The following is a 16,665-nucleotide window of genomic DNA, read 5'->3' as shown; positions in this document are numbered from 1 at the left end:
GGGAGCCAAATTGGGGAGCCCGTACTATGGCATTCACTACCACAAGTATCATGATGGCCACCAACTTCGACATCTTTCAAAGGGAACTAGACATATTAATGGAGAATAAGGCTATCAATGGCTACTTGTCCTGATTAGTAGCGCGGCTGGGGCTGAACCTGGAGTTCATGGGGGTGGGAATGACCCCCCAGAGGGTGGCAGGTGATGCGGGCATCAGGGCATCAGAAGCAAGCTCTGTTTTATTCCTGGAATCATGATGGCGCTATGATTTAAGCAGGTCTAAAATGCAGAACGACATATGTTTGGAGCTGGTTTGTTTTTATCATCAGGGTTGACAAATATTTGAAGGTATCAGGAATATAAAAGCAGTTGTAAAGTGCAGAATGGTGGCTGGGGAGGGCAGGGAGAAATCCGAGAGAGAGAGAGAAAGAGAGAGAGAGTGAGTGAGTGAGTGAGTGAGCGCGTGCCTGACTAGGCCTAGTTTGGTTCAAGCAATCAACCAAGGTGCCTGATGGGAGTGAGAGAATGCATATGTGTCTGACCTTGAGAAGGTAATTTTAACTTGCTCATTATACACAGGAAATTCCTTTTTTAGGGAGTAGCTTAGGACTTCAGAAGTAAGAGAAAATAAAGCAGCTGTGCTAAACTAGTTCTGAAGCACACATAGTGTATTTTCTTTGTTCTCCAATGTAGTCTGTATGTTGTTGTTTATTCGCTCAGTCGCTTCCGACTCTTTGTGACTTCCTGGACCAGCCCCCGCCAGAGCTTCCTGTCGGCCGTCGCCGCCCCCAGCTCCCCCAAGCTCAAGCCCGTCACTTCCAGAATATTATCTGTCCATCTTGCCCTTGGTCGGCCCCTCTTCCTTTTGCCTTCCACTGTCCCTAGCATCAGCATCTTCTCCAGGGTGTCCTGTCTTCTCATTATGTGGCCAAAGTACTTCAGTTTTGCCTTTAATATCATTCCCTCCAGTGAACAGTCTGGCTCTATTTCCTGGAGTATGGACTGGTTTGATCTTCTTGCAGTCCAAGGCACTCTCAGAATTTTCCTCCAGCACCGCAGTTCAAACGCATCTATCTTCCTTCACTCGGCCTTCCTTATGGTCCAGCTCTCGCAGCCGTAGGTTGCTACGGGGAATACCATTGCTTTCACTATGCGGACCTTTGTTGTCAGCATGATGTCTCTGCTCTTCACTATTTTATCAAGATTTGTCGTTGCTCTCCTCCCAAGAAGTAAACGTCTTCTGATTTCCTGGCTGCAGTCAGTGTCTGCAGTCATCTTTGCACCTAGAAAGACAAAGTCTGTCACCGCCTCCACATTTTCTCCCTCTATTTGCCAGTTATCAATCAAGCTGGTTGCCATAATCTTGGTTTTTTTGAGGTTTAACTGCAACCCAGCTTTTGCACTTTCTTCTTTCACCTTCGTCATGAGGTTCCTCAGCTCCTCCTCACTTTCAGCCATCAGAGTGGTATCATCTGCATAGCTGAGATCGTTAATGTTTCTCCCAGCAATTTTAACTCCAGCCTTGGCTTCATCGAGCCCAGAGCGTCGCATGTGTTCTGCGTACAGGTTGAATAGGTGGGGTGAGAGTATACAACCCTGCGTACTCCTTTCCCAATCTTAAACCAGTCCGTTGTTCCGTGGTCTGTTCTTACCGTTGCTACTTGGTCGTTATACGGATTCCTCAGGAGGCAGACAAGATGACTTGGTATCCCCATACCACCAAGAACTTGTCACAATTTGTTATGATCCACACAGTCAAAGGCTTTAGAATAGTCAATAAAACAGAAATAGATGTTTTTCTGAAACTCCCTGGCTTTCTCCATTCTCCAGCGGATATTGGCAATTTGGTCTCTAGTTCCTCTGCCTTTTCGAAACCCAGCTTGTACATCTGGCAATTCTCGTTCCATGAATTGCTGGAGTCTCCCTTGCAAGATCTTGAGCATGACTTTACTGGCATGTGAAATAAGTGCCACTGTTCGATAGTTTGAATATTCTTTAGTGCTTCCCTTTTTTGGTATGGGGATATAGGTTGATTTTTTCCAATCTGTTGGCCATTCTTGTGTTTTCCAAATTTGCTGGCATATGGCATGCATCACCTTGACAGCCTCATCTTGCAAGATTTTAAACAGTTCAGCTGGGATACCGTCGTCTCCTGCTGCCTTGTTATTAGCAATTCTTCTTAAGGCCCATTCAACCTCACTCTTCAGGATGTCTGGCTCTAGCGCACTGACCACACCGTCAAATCTATCCCCGATATTATTATCCTTCCTGTACAGATCTTCTGTATATTCTTGCCACCTTTTCTTGCTCTCTTCTGCTTCTGCTAGGTCCTTGCCATCTTTGTTTTTGATCATACCCATTTTTGCCTGGAATTTCCCTCCAATGTTTCTAAATTTCTTGAAGAGGTCTCTTGTCCTTCCTATTCTATTATCTTCTTCCGCTTCCGCGCATTGCTTGTTTAAAAATAATGCCTTATCTCTTCTGGCTAACCTCTGGAATTTTGCATTGAATTGGGCATATCTCCCCCTTTCACTGTTGCCTTTTGCTTTCCTTCTTTCTTGGGCTGCTTCCAGCGTCTCAGCAGACAGCCATCTTGCCTTCTTGGTTTTCTTTTTCTTTGGGACTTTTTTGTTGCCGCCTCCTGAACAATGTTGCGAACTTCTGTCCATAGTTCTTCCGGGACCCTATCTACTAAATCTAGTCCCTTAAATCTATTCTTCACCTCCACTGCATATTCATTAGGTCTGTATAAAGACTGTATTCAGTCTGTATAAAGGCATCCTATTTCTTTCTTCTTTTTTGATGAGACACAAGGATCAACCGTCTCACCCTCAGCTGTGATGTGCTTTAATAAATTTCTGACTGTTCAACCGTACCTGCCTTGGATAGTTCCTTAACATGTGTTACACAACTGAAGTAATACACAAGGCTGTTCTAAAGGAAACCCAAAAGACTGTTAAGTCTAGGGTCTAAAATTACCTTGCTGCACCTCTGCTCATGATGGTTAATTATTGCCTCCTGGATTAGAGTCAGCATGCCTCTGAATACCAGTTGCTGAGTGGGAGGGTGCTATTGTGCTCAATTCCTGTTTGCAGGCTTCCCATCAGCATCTGGCTTTTGGTCTGATCATGGGAAGCTGCCTCATACTGAGTCAGAGCCTCGGTCCATCAAGTCCAGAATGGCTGACACTGACTGGCAGTGGCTCTCCAGGGATTCAGGAAGGAGTTTTTCCCAGCCCTACCTGGAGATGCCAGGGATCAAACCCAGGACCTTCTGCATGCAAAGCAGGGGCTCAGCCACAGAGCTACAAACCAGCCTGGCTTTTCTTATGTTCTCCTGCTGCATCATGTCCAAGGGGATCTCCCCAAATAAGGAGGCCACACAGGAAGAAGCACAGTGCATGGGCAGAAGCTGCTCCCCCCTCAACTTCGTACCTTGACGGAGCCGTTTTCAAACATCTCCACAGTCATCTCCTCTTCCTCCTCCTCGTCCCCGGCAGGTGTCTCGACAACCATGCCCGGAAACTGTTCACCCTTGCAGAACTGGAGGAAGATGGGGGTGCGGCTGGAGTTGCGCTGGATCTCGACACGCAGGATGCCATCCTGCGGCCATTTGTTCCGCATTTGCTCCAGGCAGTTGATGGGTGAGCGGGAGAAGGCGATGTGGATGTAGGCCAGGATGAAGAGCACAAAGAGAGCCTGGAGGACAAAGAGGCAGCCGAGTCAGATGCAAGGGAGGGGGAGAGGGGTTCTTGGCTGCTCTGCCCCCGCCTCACATGGATGTGAATGCCAAGTCAAGTTGTTAATGTTGGAATGGGGAAGCTGCAGCCCTTATGTTGGGTGACCCAGCGAGCAAGTGAGAGATGGGATGGCACAGAAAGAGAGAGTGCACGCTATGCAATCTGCAAACTCCATCCAGCATCAGCTGCAGCCCCCTGCTTGGCTTTTCCCATGGACCAATGGCCCCCACATCAAGGGCAGGCCTGGTCAGGCACCTGCCAAGGGCTCACAGACCAGCAGAGGTGCACTGAGAAGAGCCCCCTGGACTTGCTCTTTCTCTTCCCCATTGCAACCTGCTTTTCCCCTGCCTCTTGCTCTGGCCCAGACAACGGTGGTGATGAGGAGCAAGCGATGCCACTATTTACTTGCACCCTGGCTCTCTGCCAGTCAAGCAAGGAAGTGGTAGCAATGACGAGAAAGAGGAGGAGCAGGAGAAAGAGCAGCTGACGGTGAGAAAGCAGACTCACTGAGGGGGCCCACTGAGTGTCTTCCCCAAGGGCCCTCAAAAAATTTGAGCCAACACGAGCCCTTCATAGGAAAAAGGTTTCTCACCCATTTTAGCTAGTCACCAGAGACGACTAGGAATCAGCTACAGGTGACCAGGGAGGCAAGTTCAAAAAAAGATGCATTTTTTAAAAAATCATTTAACTTAGGCAACTAAGGACTAAGCTAGGTATTCCAAAGTGTTGTCTATTCCAGCAAAAACAGCAGAGTCCAGTGGCACCTCCAGTAAGGCCAAGTAGGTCTGGGTCTGTTTCAGCAAGGCTCTTATGTTCTTAACCTCCATATATGCCATCTTGAATTCCATGATGGAAAATGGGACATTAAATGTACTCAATAAAATGAATAAAGAAAAATGTCACATTTATTACAGCAGAAGCTTTCATGGGTCTCGTAACACAGGCATGCCTGGAAGGGCAAGAGAGGCTCTGAGAAAAGCATTGCTCACACGCAACTGTTCTCAACTTGTTTGCAAAGCTGCAGTGTCCAGAAGTAGCAGTTAGAAAAAGGAGCCTTTATTTCTTTATGGTTCTCTCTCTTACACGCACTTCCACACAAACAAACTCACATTCCATATATCGAACGCTCTTTGGGTGTGCTAAGCTTGTTATCCGTTATCAGTGTCCTAGCTTTTTCCTTAAAATTTAACCCGTGGTCATGATCACACAAAATGATAAACTGGAATTCCAGGGAATCCTGGCTTATTGTTCACAAGCAGGCATGCCGGATTGCTCCCATTTGGTTCCTCTCACCAGTGGGAGCAGCTTCAGTGACCAGGAACTCAGCAGGAGGAAAATGTTTGGTATTGCGTCCAAACCAGGACCCCTGATTTGTTGCTCCCTGAACAAGATGGAGTCTGAAGCCAGGGTTTCAGTGTGGCTTACGATTTCTGGCTTGTTTGGGAGCAACAAGCTAGGAGTCAGGTTTGGAGACAATGCTAAGCCTTTTCTTGCTGGCAAATTCATGGTACCTGAAGCTTCTGGTTGAAGAATTCTGGCTTACCACTTTGTGCAAACATGAGCCATATAAGGGAAGTGTATGCTATTGCGTTGTCATGCCTAGACATATTGACAAGTATTCCAGGAATAATACATTCCAGGAATGTGGCTTCAATGTTACGTTCAGTGAACGTAACATTTAAGCCACATTAACAGTGCAATCCTACAGATGTCTATGTAGAAGTAAGCCCCACTGTGTTCAAAGGGGCTTACTTGCGGGAAAGTTTGCATGGTTAGTATTCTTTATTGAATTATTTTCCTAATCAAATATTTCAGTTCAAATACTCTTGGCTATTGGGTGTGTGTGATGTCTTTGAAGATATTTATATAGCACATAAAATCAACATGGCATACTTTTCTTTTCATTCCAGGCTGCACAGAGGGAGATGAGAGGGGAAAGCAGAGTTATTCCACCAACCCTGTTGAAAGACTTTAGGTGCAATCCTATGTGTCAGGGCCTTGTAGGTGATAGCCAGGATTTGATGAGAAGTAGCCCGGAAGGGCTTGGGCCTATGCAGCCTCTGGAATGTCAGCATCTGTGTGAGCTTATCTCTGTCAGTGTTCTCCGAGGGGAGCCAGGGGGAGTCACCCAACTCCCTGCCCGCAGCTGGTCTAGCCTTGGTGGGCAGGGAGGCCAGAAGATGTCTGTGAGAACCTGACAGAGGTGGAGTAGGATTTGCAGAAAGATTGCCCAGGTTGAAGCATCACTGCTAGAAAGCTGAGGAGTGCCGCTCTGTTTGGACAGAAGCCTTGCTGAAAGGCTAAAGGCCCTCGTCTGTCAAGGGAGCCAGAGGGGGTGTCTTACAGTCACGCCTTCCCTTTTAAGCTGATGACAAGGCGAGGAGCCTTTGCTAGGAACATCTCGTCTTCATTGCCCGAAGCCTTCTCTGTTTGGATCCATCATCGTCTGGGCTTTTGGATGCACTGTGCATACGGACTGGAACTCTAGACTGTTAAAGGCTTGCCATGAAAACTACTGTGAGGCTTTTCATAGACTTCAACTCTCATTTGCTGTGGATTGCGTGTCTGTGTTCATCGTCAGCTCAGCATACCAGCAGGCTGGGTTTGATCTACAACTTTTGTATTTTCCTCTGTCTGGACGCATGCAGCATGAGTTACCAATGAGAAAGCAGTGGCACAGAACTCCTTGTGTGTATGTGTGTGGGGGTTACCCTTCCCTTGGTCTTGATAGGCCTCAACCATGTAGCCTGGAGTTATCAACAAAAGATTCTAAGTTGGACTCTCAATGGCTGCGGTTTTGTTTAGGCCTTTCAAGAATTTATCCCTTGATGGCCTGAGGGATCATTCCAGGAATCATTCCCATTCCTTGTCCAGGGTTTGGAACCCCATGTATGGATTGCCTGGGTTAGGTACACCAGGAATCCAGAGTCCTTTCCCTTGTGTTCAGAACCGTGGAGATGGCAATGGGGAAACCACGATGATGAAGATCTGTCACGGTAGCAGTGTTTAGCTTTGGTCTGTTCTGGAATTACACAGAGCCTATAGCTACTGACCATCAATTACAGTCAGGGTCAGAAATATTGGAACAAGGATAACTGTTTGGGCAGTTGGCCTCTGCACACCACCACATTGAAGCTGAAAGGAAACACACCCAGATAGGAGCAAAGTCAGGACTTTCAGCTGTAATTCAAGGGGTGTGGCAAAAGTGGGGCACTGACCGTTCAGGAAGGACAGCCAGTGGCATACCCACCACCCAATCATTGGCGGCTCATAAGTAATGGAACAAACCAACATCATTTCAAACTTAAGGGTCGCCTTTAATACCTGGATGAAAATCCTTTGCAGTCAATGACTGCCTGAAGTCTGGAACCCATGGACATGACCCAATGCCGAGTTTCCTCCCTCGAGACGCTTTGCCAGGCCTTCAGTGCAGCTGCCTTCAGCTGCTGCTTGTTTGTGGGTCCTTCTGCCTTCAGTCATGTCTTCAGTAAGGGAAAAGCATGCTCTATTGGGCTGAGATCAGGTGACTGACCTGGCCATTGAAGAACATCCCACTTCTTTGCCTGGAGAAACTCTTGGGTAGCTTTTGCTGTATGTTTTGGGTCATTATCCATCTGAAATATGAAGTGGCGTCCTATCAGTTTGGCAGCATTCGGCCGAATCTGAACAGAAAGTATAGCCCCATACACTTCAGAATTCGTCCTGCTGCTTTGATTAGCAGTCGGGTCATCAATAAACACCAGTGACCCGGTTCCATTGGCAGCCATACATGCCCAGGCCATAACACTGCCTCCACCATGTTTGACCGATGATGTGGTATGCTTTGGATCATGAGCTGTTCCTTTCCTTCTCCATACTTTTCTCTTCCCATCATTCTGGTACAAGTTAATCCTGGTTTCATCAGTCCAAAGAATCTTATTCCAGAACTGGGCAGGCTTTTGTAGGCGTTTGCTGGTGAAGGGTAATCTGGCCTTTCGGTTCTTGAGCATTACCAGTGGTTTGCACCTTGCTGTGAAGCCTCTGTATTCACATTCATAAAGCCGTCCCCTGACTGTAGATGTTGACAATGACATGCCTACCTCCTCAAGCGCGTTCTTGGCCTGGCTCGATGTTGTGAAAGGGTTCCTCTTCACCATGAGTAGAATTCTGCAGTCATCCACTTTAGTTGTCTTCTGTGGTCTGCCAGGCCATTTGCTGTTGCCGAGCTTGCCAGTTAATTCCATCTTTTTCAGGATGTCCCAAACTGTTGTGTTGGCCACCCCCACTGTTTTTGCTATCTCTCTGATGGGTTTATGTTGTTTCCTCAGCCTCAGGATGGCATCCTTCACTCGCATGGACACCTCTTTGGACCTCATGTTGGGGGTTCCAGCAAGCAGCCACCAAATGCAAATGTGACACTCAGAACCGCCTCCAGGCCTTTTCTCTGCTTGGTGGGTCATGGGGCACCCAGGAAACAGGCCACACCTGGCCATGCAGCTGCTTGTCAGCCATTCGTTCCATTACTTAGGAGCCCCCAACGATGGGGGGGGGGTGCATGCCACTGGCTGTCCTTCCTGAACGGTCAGTGCCCCACTTTTGTCAAACCCCTTGAATTACAGCTGGAAGTCCTGACTTTGCTCCCATCTGGGTGTGTTTCCTTTCAACTTCAATGTGGTGGTGTACAGAGGCCAACTGCCCAAACAGTTATGCATGTTCCAATATTTCTGGCCCTGACTGTATATGATTTCTGAAGAGTGTAACCATTAAGCTTTTGCCGTGGGATTTCCTGCAATAAAGAAATCTCACTGATTTGGGTGTCCGGTGTCAGATTGCCTGAGCGTGTGCACTGGGGGGATCGGGAAGCCTGACACTATGCACGTTTAGACAGAAGAAGTCCTCCAACTCCCAGCATGGCTGTATGGGGCATTCTGGGAATTGGAGGACTTCTTTCTGTCTAAACATGCATAGGATTGCACCCTCAGATGCTGTTCGCACATAACAACCACTCATTGGTTGCCGTTACATGCTTGCCTGAAGCGCACCCGCCTAGTCTCCTTTTACCCCACAACCCACGATCAGCTCCTTTGTAGGTTGTGCAATGTGATGTGCGAACCCAGACCGTTGTTAACAGCTATTAACCCAACAGCAACCCATGGACATCACACCAGACAGTCTATGAAGGAGCTGATCATGGGCTATGTGTGCTAAAGTGGAAGAAACTCATCGGTTTTTAAATCAATGGGTTGTTGTTACATGCGAACCAAGTCTTAACCTTTCACTCTCTTCCCGCCGCATTCATTCTTCCTTATGTGCCGTGTCTTCTTAGATTGCAGGCAGGGACTGTCTTGTTTTACTGATTATATGTAAGCCGCTCTAGGACCCATTTGGGTAGAAGAGCAGCACAAAACTACTATAAATAAATAATAAAATGCCTTTTTCCCTTACCAAGTCAAAGAAATATGCTAACTCAGACCGCAACCAATTTAGGGCATCAGAAAGTTTAACAGAAATTTTCTTTTAAAAATAAGAATCCAATTCAAAAATGTTAAAAAAATGCATCACTGGCTCTTTTTACTGTTGCTCGGTATGTGCATGTGTGTGTGTGTTTAAAATTTTTATTTTAATTCATTAGATTTAATGTTCATTGTTGAATGTTTCAGGAAAAGGCCTTGCCAGCTTTTGTTCAAAGGTGGGAGAGCTGGAGTATTTTAAATCAAATTAAAAGTTAATTTAAAACATTCCCGGAAACAAGCCAAGCAAATCGTCTCAGCTGGGAGTTGCACGTGCCATCTCTCGCAGTGCCAATCAAGCCCGCCATACAGCTTTACTCCCTGCACAGAGTTGCAGATTTCCCACCAGCACCCCACTAATGATTCCTGCAGGGTCCCTTCCTCATCCTCTCTAGACCAACCCCCCTGCCAGTGGAGGCTGGTGGCTCTGATGTCAGTGGGGTGGTGAATCTGCTCCGGATTTCAGTCAGAACCAGTCAGAAGTCTAAAGGTGCTTCCACTGCCCTCTGTCCATCCTTCCCTCACCCCTCTATTACTCCTGGGGAGACGAGAGAACACACGTTGAAACAAGTGCTGGAAAAGGGGATCTTCCTCATCCCACAGAGCTGCAAAATGTACCAGCCGAGCCAGTTGCTTGGCTGACTGGAACTGGAGCTGTACCACGAACCTGCTGCATCAGATGGGAGGTGCCGTGAACTATGCTGAGATAAGGTGGTAATAAAAAGATTAAGGTGACTGCTTAATCGTTGTATTTAAAATAACACCAACACATTTTAACACAAGTGTGTTGAACCTCTTTCACCCCAATGGCTGAATTCCATTTTGGAGAAGCTCTTGGGACCAGTATACCCATGGTGGGTGAGGCTGAAGGCAAAAGGGGAGGGCCCAAAATGCCACCATAGTTGAGTTTAACGTTCTTACTGCCAGTAACTAAGCCTTAGGAGAGACATTTCACCCTTTTTGAATGGGAAAGAAACGGCGCAAAACCCAGGAAACCACCAAATGATCAGTAGTTGGGAAGTGGAGCCAAGGGAAAGGGGGTGACCATTTGGGGAACCCCAGAGGGATGGACTGGCACCTCAGATGGGTTAGATTTGGCCCAGAGGCATCTCACTCAACTGGACCATCAGGTATCCTCTTTTTCTTATGCATGGGCCAGGAAGGAGGAACGCAGATGAAAGGAACAGATTTGGGTGGTGACGGGGCATGAGATATTTAAGGAGCAGGGAAGGGCAGCTGGAGTTGTGAAGTTACATTAAATGTTGAGGAAGCCTACTATTAATTTGGACTTGCAAATAAGTTAACTAGCCCAGTCTTGCAATTAACAGGTCACTAGCCTTGTAGCCTTGTAGGGGCCGCGGTGGCTTAGTGGTTAAGACGCTGAACTGCAGACCGGAAGGTCGGCAGGACAGCAGTTCGAGACCCGAGTGCCGCGTGACGGAGTGAGCTTCAGTCCCAGCTCCTGCCAACCTAGCAGTTCGAAAGCAAGAAATTGCAAGTAGCTAAATAGGTACCGCTTCGGCGGGAAAGGTAACAGCATTCCGTGCACCTCAGTGTTCAGTCATGCCGGCCACATGACCACGGAAGCGTCTTCGGACAGCGCTGGCTCTTCGGCTCAGAAATGGAGATGAGCACCACACCCTAGAGTCGGACACGACTGGTTGGGGACACCTTTACTTTACCTTTAGCCTTGTAGCAGGGTAGTAAAAAGAAATGCTGGCTAGTAACTTTGGTGGGCTTATTTACAAGGTTGATCAAGCCCACTGAAATTCTCACTTGCCTCTTTTTCAGGGGGAGCAAACTACTTCCTATGATCTAGCCGTAACCTGGCTTACAACAACCCTGCAAGGTAGGTCAGTATTACTAACCTCATACTGCAGATGAAGGAAAGGGGAGGGATTGAAGCTGCAAGCAGCAGGTCAAAGACCACCCAGCAGAGTCTGGTGCCCTCCAGGTGTGTTGTGCTATAACACCCATTATCCCCAGCAAGTATGACCACTCCTACTGATGCAAGTTGTAGCCCAACACATCTGGAGGCTGCCAGGTCGAGGAGGCTTACCTAGCGAGTTTGTAGCACAAGCAAGGGAGGCGTTCTATGCAAACATGCCGGAGACCCAAGTTGTGTCTGAATCAAACAATTAATTGCGCACCCCTCACAACTGCTTTTGTTTTTCTAATGCCTGAGAACTAACAGGCTATAATGTTGAAACAAAAGCAACTTTGAAATTTCAGAGCACTTTCTCATTTAGCAAGGGGGTTGTTTTCTTACACGCGTCGCAGTATCACAAGATCCATTTTTTTGTTACTCGAGATACTGGCGTTTATGGGCCTTTTAATTTGTTTATTTCTTTACTTTTTTAAATGCCCACACATGGAAAAGCATGGTCAGGCAATTTAACAGCACTAAAATTAAGGCAGAGTACTGAAGAACAGGTTAGGATCATTCAAAAGTCCCGGGCCTGATACTTTTAAACATTTTTTAAAATCAATGACTTAGATAAAAGGGTACAGGGAATCCTTCTCAGATCTTCAGGTGGCACAGAAATGGGAGCGGTAGCTAACACTCTCTCTGTGTTCAGGAACGGGGTCTTTTATTGAAATTGTTTTGTTTAAATTGTTTTAAATTTTGTATGTTAAAAATGTTATACTATGTTTTATTATCCTGTATTTTATGGTTTGTAATTTTTGTGAACTGCCCAGGGAGCTTCATCTATTGGGCAGCATAGAAATGAAATAAATAATAATAAATAATAAGACACAACTTTTTAACTTCGCTTTTAAAATGGTTGTTACGGTTTCTAAGGTTGTTTTGCATATTGTACTATGCTTTTATTTGATTATGGTTTTTATTTTCTAAACTTTTTGTAATTTGCCTTAGTTGGTTTCAGAAAGGCAGTACTGAAATACAATTAAAAAACATCTCAAAAGACACCCGGAATAAAATTCAAAATGACCTTGGTAGAATAGAAAACTAGGCTAAGCTAACAAAATGATATATGAAGGCATGCATTTGGACATAAAAGTAATCAAATGTACAGGTATAGGACAGGGGATACCTAGTGTGGGAGCAGTGAAAAGGATTTTGAAGAGTTATAGTTGATCACAAGCTGAGAAAGCGTGATGCAGCTGCAAAAAAGGCTAATGAACTCTGGAGCCACATTGACAGAACCATAGTTTCCAAGTCACAAGAAGGAAGAGTTCCACTTTATTCAGCACTAGTCAGACCTCAAATGGAATACTGTGTCCAGTTCTGGGCACTGCAATTTGCAGTGAAGATGGTCAGTGGTATGGAAAACAAGTTATATGAAGAAATGCTGAAGGAAATGGAAGTTTAGTCTGGAGAAGGCTGGGGGGGGGGCACGGACATTGACAGCCCTCTTCAAATCCCTGAAGGTCTGTCACAGTGAAGATGGCAAAGATTCCTTCCCCAGAGGGCAGGACAAGATCTAATGGGCTTAAGATACAGGAGGGTAGATTTTGGTTGATCATTAGAAGAAACTTCTTCATGGCAAGAGATGTTTAACAATGCAGCCAATAACCTAGAGGGCTGTTGGGGGGGGGGGGGTCCTCTCCCTCACTAGAGGTCTTCAAGCAAAGCCTGGACAGCCATCTGCTGGAGATGCTCAAGCTCTGGATTTTCTCCATCAATGTCTTGAGCGGCCACAAATCATCCACCATCTTGGAAAGGGGGCAGGGCTTAGGGGTTTGACAGGAGGTACACATTTCCAGCAGTTGGATTAGATGGCCCTATGCAGCTTCCCCTCCGGAACTCTTGTGTGTCCACCCTTGCAAATCAGTCCAGGCAAGCTGCCAGACCACAAAGAGTCCGGCTCAGGTGGCAGCTGGCTGTTGCCGTGTGTTTAATCATCCTTTCACCGCTGCCTTCAGGCCACTGACCCATCAGTTTCAGTCTTGTCTAAACCAGAGCTGGGGAACCAGTGGCCCTCTGGATGTGGTCGGACTCCAGCTCCTATCAGCCACAGCCAACCCCTCCAATGATCGAGGTAATGGAAGTTGTAGTCCAACATCTAGAAGTGCCACAGTTTTCCCCAAACCTAGTCTAAACTGAAAGGCGGCAGCTCCCCAGGGTGTCAGACAGAAGTATTTCCCGGCCCTACTGAACATGCTGGAGATTGAACTCAGGACCTTTTGCATGCGAACCAAGCGCTCGACCACTGAGCCAGGGGCCAAATCCATCTTAGCATTCATGACACAGCAACATGTCCTGAAAGAAGCATTAAAAAATCCAAAGTCTTTCTAGTTACAAAGCTCACTTAGGGCACAAGCCTATGCATGTTTAGACAGAAAAAATCCTGTAACTCTCAGGGGCATGCTGGGAGTTGGGACTTTTTTCCTGTCTAAACATGCATAGGATTGCACCCTTCGGCTACAATCCTATACCCATTTACCTGTGAGTAAGCCCGTTATTGAAGCTCCAATATTTTGGCCACCTAATGCGAAGAGAAAACTCCCTGGAAAAGACCCTGATGCTGGGAAAGACTGAAGGCAAAAGGAGAAGGGGACGGCAGAGAATGAGATGGCTAGATAGCATCACGGATGCAATGAATATGAACTTGAGCACGCTCCGGGAGAGAGCGCAGGACAGGAAGGCCTGGCGTGCTATGGTCCATGGGGTCACGAAGAGTCGGACACGACTGAACGACTGAACAACAACAAAAGCCCGTTATATTTAATGGGACTTACTTCTTCTGAGTCATCATGCATAGGATTGCGCTGCTAGTGACCTTAGGCAAGCCACAATTCTCTCAGCAAAATGAGAATAATACTGACCCACCTTACAGGGCTCTTATGAGGATTACAGAGATAACACAAAGACCTCTGGCCACTTAGAACATGCTATAAAAAACATTATGTATTAATACATTCTTTTAAATGCTATAGAATATGCACTGTAAGGTGATGTTAAAAATAGTTCAAAAGCCTTGAAGCAAGCAAGCAATCTTATTTCCAACCTGCTCTTAACAGGATTGCATGATACTCTATAGAGCAGGGGCAGGCAGAAAGTAGATCTCCAGAGGTTTTAGACTTCAACTCCCAGCATTCCTGACCACTGGCCATGCCAGCAGGGGCTTCTGGGAGTTGGAAGTCCAAAACATCTGGAGATCTACCTTCTGTCTATTCCCCCTATAGAGCACCAAGCACAGAGTTCTAAATGGCTAGGCACCAGTGGCAATTAAGCATTGTCTGCAGCTGACCAGGAAAGCTTTTGTAAAACTGGAAGAGAGTTGGGTGGGTTCCTTCCCTCTTAGGGCAGCTGTGCCATAAATGATTAAAACAGTTCCATGTGGGAAAATAATATCCTCCCCCCACCCCCCAGTATTTTGTAATCTTTCTTGTAAGCCTGGCTGAGCACCTGAGTACTGCTAAATAGGTTTGAAATAGAAGTACTGGGGTACAGGTGTAGAAGAGAAAATGCCTGCCCCATATGCCCATTTTACCTTGAGGAGTACAAAGAACTCAAAAATGCGACGGAAGGATGGTGGGAAGAGCCGGGCGTAAGTGACAGCCATCTTGAAGAAAAGCGCGTGGAAGAGACGATCATGTACGTTTATGAGAGGGTTCTGGTTCAGATTGTGGACTCTTTGGTTATTCCCGGCAGGGGGCCCTCCCCCAACACTGTTCATGGGATGATGGTGGCGGTTGGGTTGATTCTCTGACATCTTGGGGGTGTGGGGGAAATGGCAGCAGTGGTGCTTCTGAGGCGTTCCTTGCGTCCTCCTCCAAAAGGGGGGTTTGCTGACAGGTAGGCCTGTGAAAATTCAGTTTTGGGGTGCAGACCAATTTTTACTCTGATCGGAGAAGGTACACTCAATAAGGAGAATAAGAAAAATAAGAGGATCAGTCTCACCCAGCACAAGGAAAATAAAGAAGATATGCTAGTCCGGAAGAGAATAGCCCAGTCAGAATAATGGGTGAAATGGTCCTTGATGGGAACGTTTTGATAACTTTAAAAGCAGCTGTAAGTTGTGGGGGTGGAGGGGCACCCCAGGTGCGGTGGAGTGAAAGGCCAAAAGCCCCCTAAGATAGTGGGGTGATCTTCAGCTTCCTAAATGGAAATAAGCCAAACTTGGAATGGGAGTTAATAATGCTTGGTGGTGGGATTCAAGCACTAAGAGAGGAAGGGGTGGGAATTAACAGTTCCCAGATGGGAAAGGGGCAGAGAAAGGGGGAGCAGGAGAGAAGCAGATTTCCCCCAAAGGGAAAAAAGGTGGTAGGGCATGGGGGGACAATATGAAGGCCTGGTCTTGAGCTATGAAAGAACTACCCCAAATATGGATTGAGGGCTGTGTGTGTTAGAATGAGTGCCCTGGAAGGGATTCAGGTTTTAAAAGCAGAGGGTGTCAGCCTCATGAAGGGAATCCAATCCGGGATAGGGGGTGGGGGGAGGCTAAGCCCAAGAGGTATGAGTCGTTTTTGTTTTTAAGTTAGGTGGGGATTAAGCAAGTGGAGAAAACCTGCCTAGCCCCCCAATGTGTGAGTTTGGAAGGGTGTGTGTAGGCTGGAGAGGGTAAAACTTTTACTGAAATATTTGGGTTGCCAAACCACAAAGTTGTACAGGCCACAATCTAGAGCAAAAAAGGAGGCAAGGTTTTGCCAAAAGAAGTGAAGGGGTGGGGGGAAAGGGAGGGGGGAGATGCCTACCTCAAAACACCCCAACCTGTAGGAGGCAGGTGGGGGGGGTAGTAGTGTTACAACCCCTTACTTTAATGGGGGAGCAGGTGTGCCAAGCCACTAAATTGGATGGGCACAATGCAGGGCAGAAAGTGAAGCTTTGGCAGAAGAATAAAATGGAGACAGGGGAGAAGGAAGGAGGAAACGTCTACCTCAAAAGGGGGGAGGAGACGGGGGTGACTTTCCAATGGCCAGACAGAGTTGTGGGGGAGAGCCCCCCACATACACCCCCTTTTCAGGAGGGGGACCCCTGCCCCTCCAAGAGACCCCAAACAGGGTGTCAAGAGCCTTTATGGAGAAGGGGAGGGGGAATGGAAGGGGTCACCCATACAGACCCTCCCCTCCAAAATGGGCCTAGTCAAGGGCGGGTGCGCAGCTACCCCCCACAGCTGTCAACAAAGGGAGGGGGTCAGAGAACCAGCCTGGTGCGGAGGAATGGCATCCCCAAAAGCTAAGGGGGAGCAAAAAGGTGGGTGCGCTGGCTTCTCCTCCGCTCTTCAAGCCCTTTCTGTTGAAGAAAAAAACTCCCCGTCCCCTGGTAATCCACCTATCAATTCCCCTTCGCGTCCTTCCAGGACGCCGCCATTTTGTTCGGCTGGTTCCTTCTCCTTCCCCCCTCCCGCTCAGGCCGCGATGATGACGTCTCCAGCGGAAGGAGGAGGGAAAGAGGTGTGTCTCACTCCGAAGGGAAGGGAAACGAAAGGAGGGGGCGGCGAGGCACCAAAGGGGATGCGGTTAAAATGA

At 47.3% G+C, this 16,665-nt stretch overlaps 2 protein-coding genes across 4 annotated transcripts in view; one reads left to right on the top strand and one right to left on the bottom strand.

Moving 5' to 3' along the window:
* LOC146333948 (membralin-like) overlaps positions 1–16,556 on the bottom strand; it is a 59,810-nt gene extending 43,254 nt beyond the window's left edge. For all 3 annotated transcript variants that reach the window (XM_084824988.1, XM_084824989.1, XM_084824990.1), the window contains exons 1-2: positions 14,688–16,556; positions 3,435–3,698 (exon numbers count right to left, since the gene is read on the bottom strand). In XM_084824988.1, coding sequence (XP_084681114.1) covers positions 3,435–3,698; positions 14,688–14,909 — 486 coding nt within the window. In that variant the 5' untranslated portion in view covers positions 14,910–16,556. The remainder of the gene's footprint in view (positions 1–3,434; positions 3,699–14,687) is intronic.
* Positions 1–16,665, top strand: part of LOC146333946 (uncharacterized) — a 96,943-nt gene that overhangs the window by 13,224 nt on the left and 67,054 nt on the right. The gene's annotated exons all lie outside the window — the stretch shown is intronic.

Source organism: Heloderma suspectum, chromosome W (assembly GCF_057233095.1).
Source record: "Heloderma suspectum isolate Gila_16-S chromosome W, 16-S_ref, whole genome shotgun sequence".
Taxonomy (NCBI): domain Eukaryota; kingdom Metazoa; phylum Chordata; class Lepidosauria; order Squamata; family Helodermatidae; genus Heloderma; species Heloderma suspectum.
Note: the sequence above shows the minus strand (reverse complement) of the source record. Positions and strands in the feature narration are given on the sequence as shown.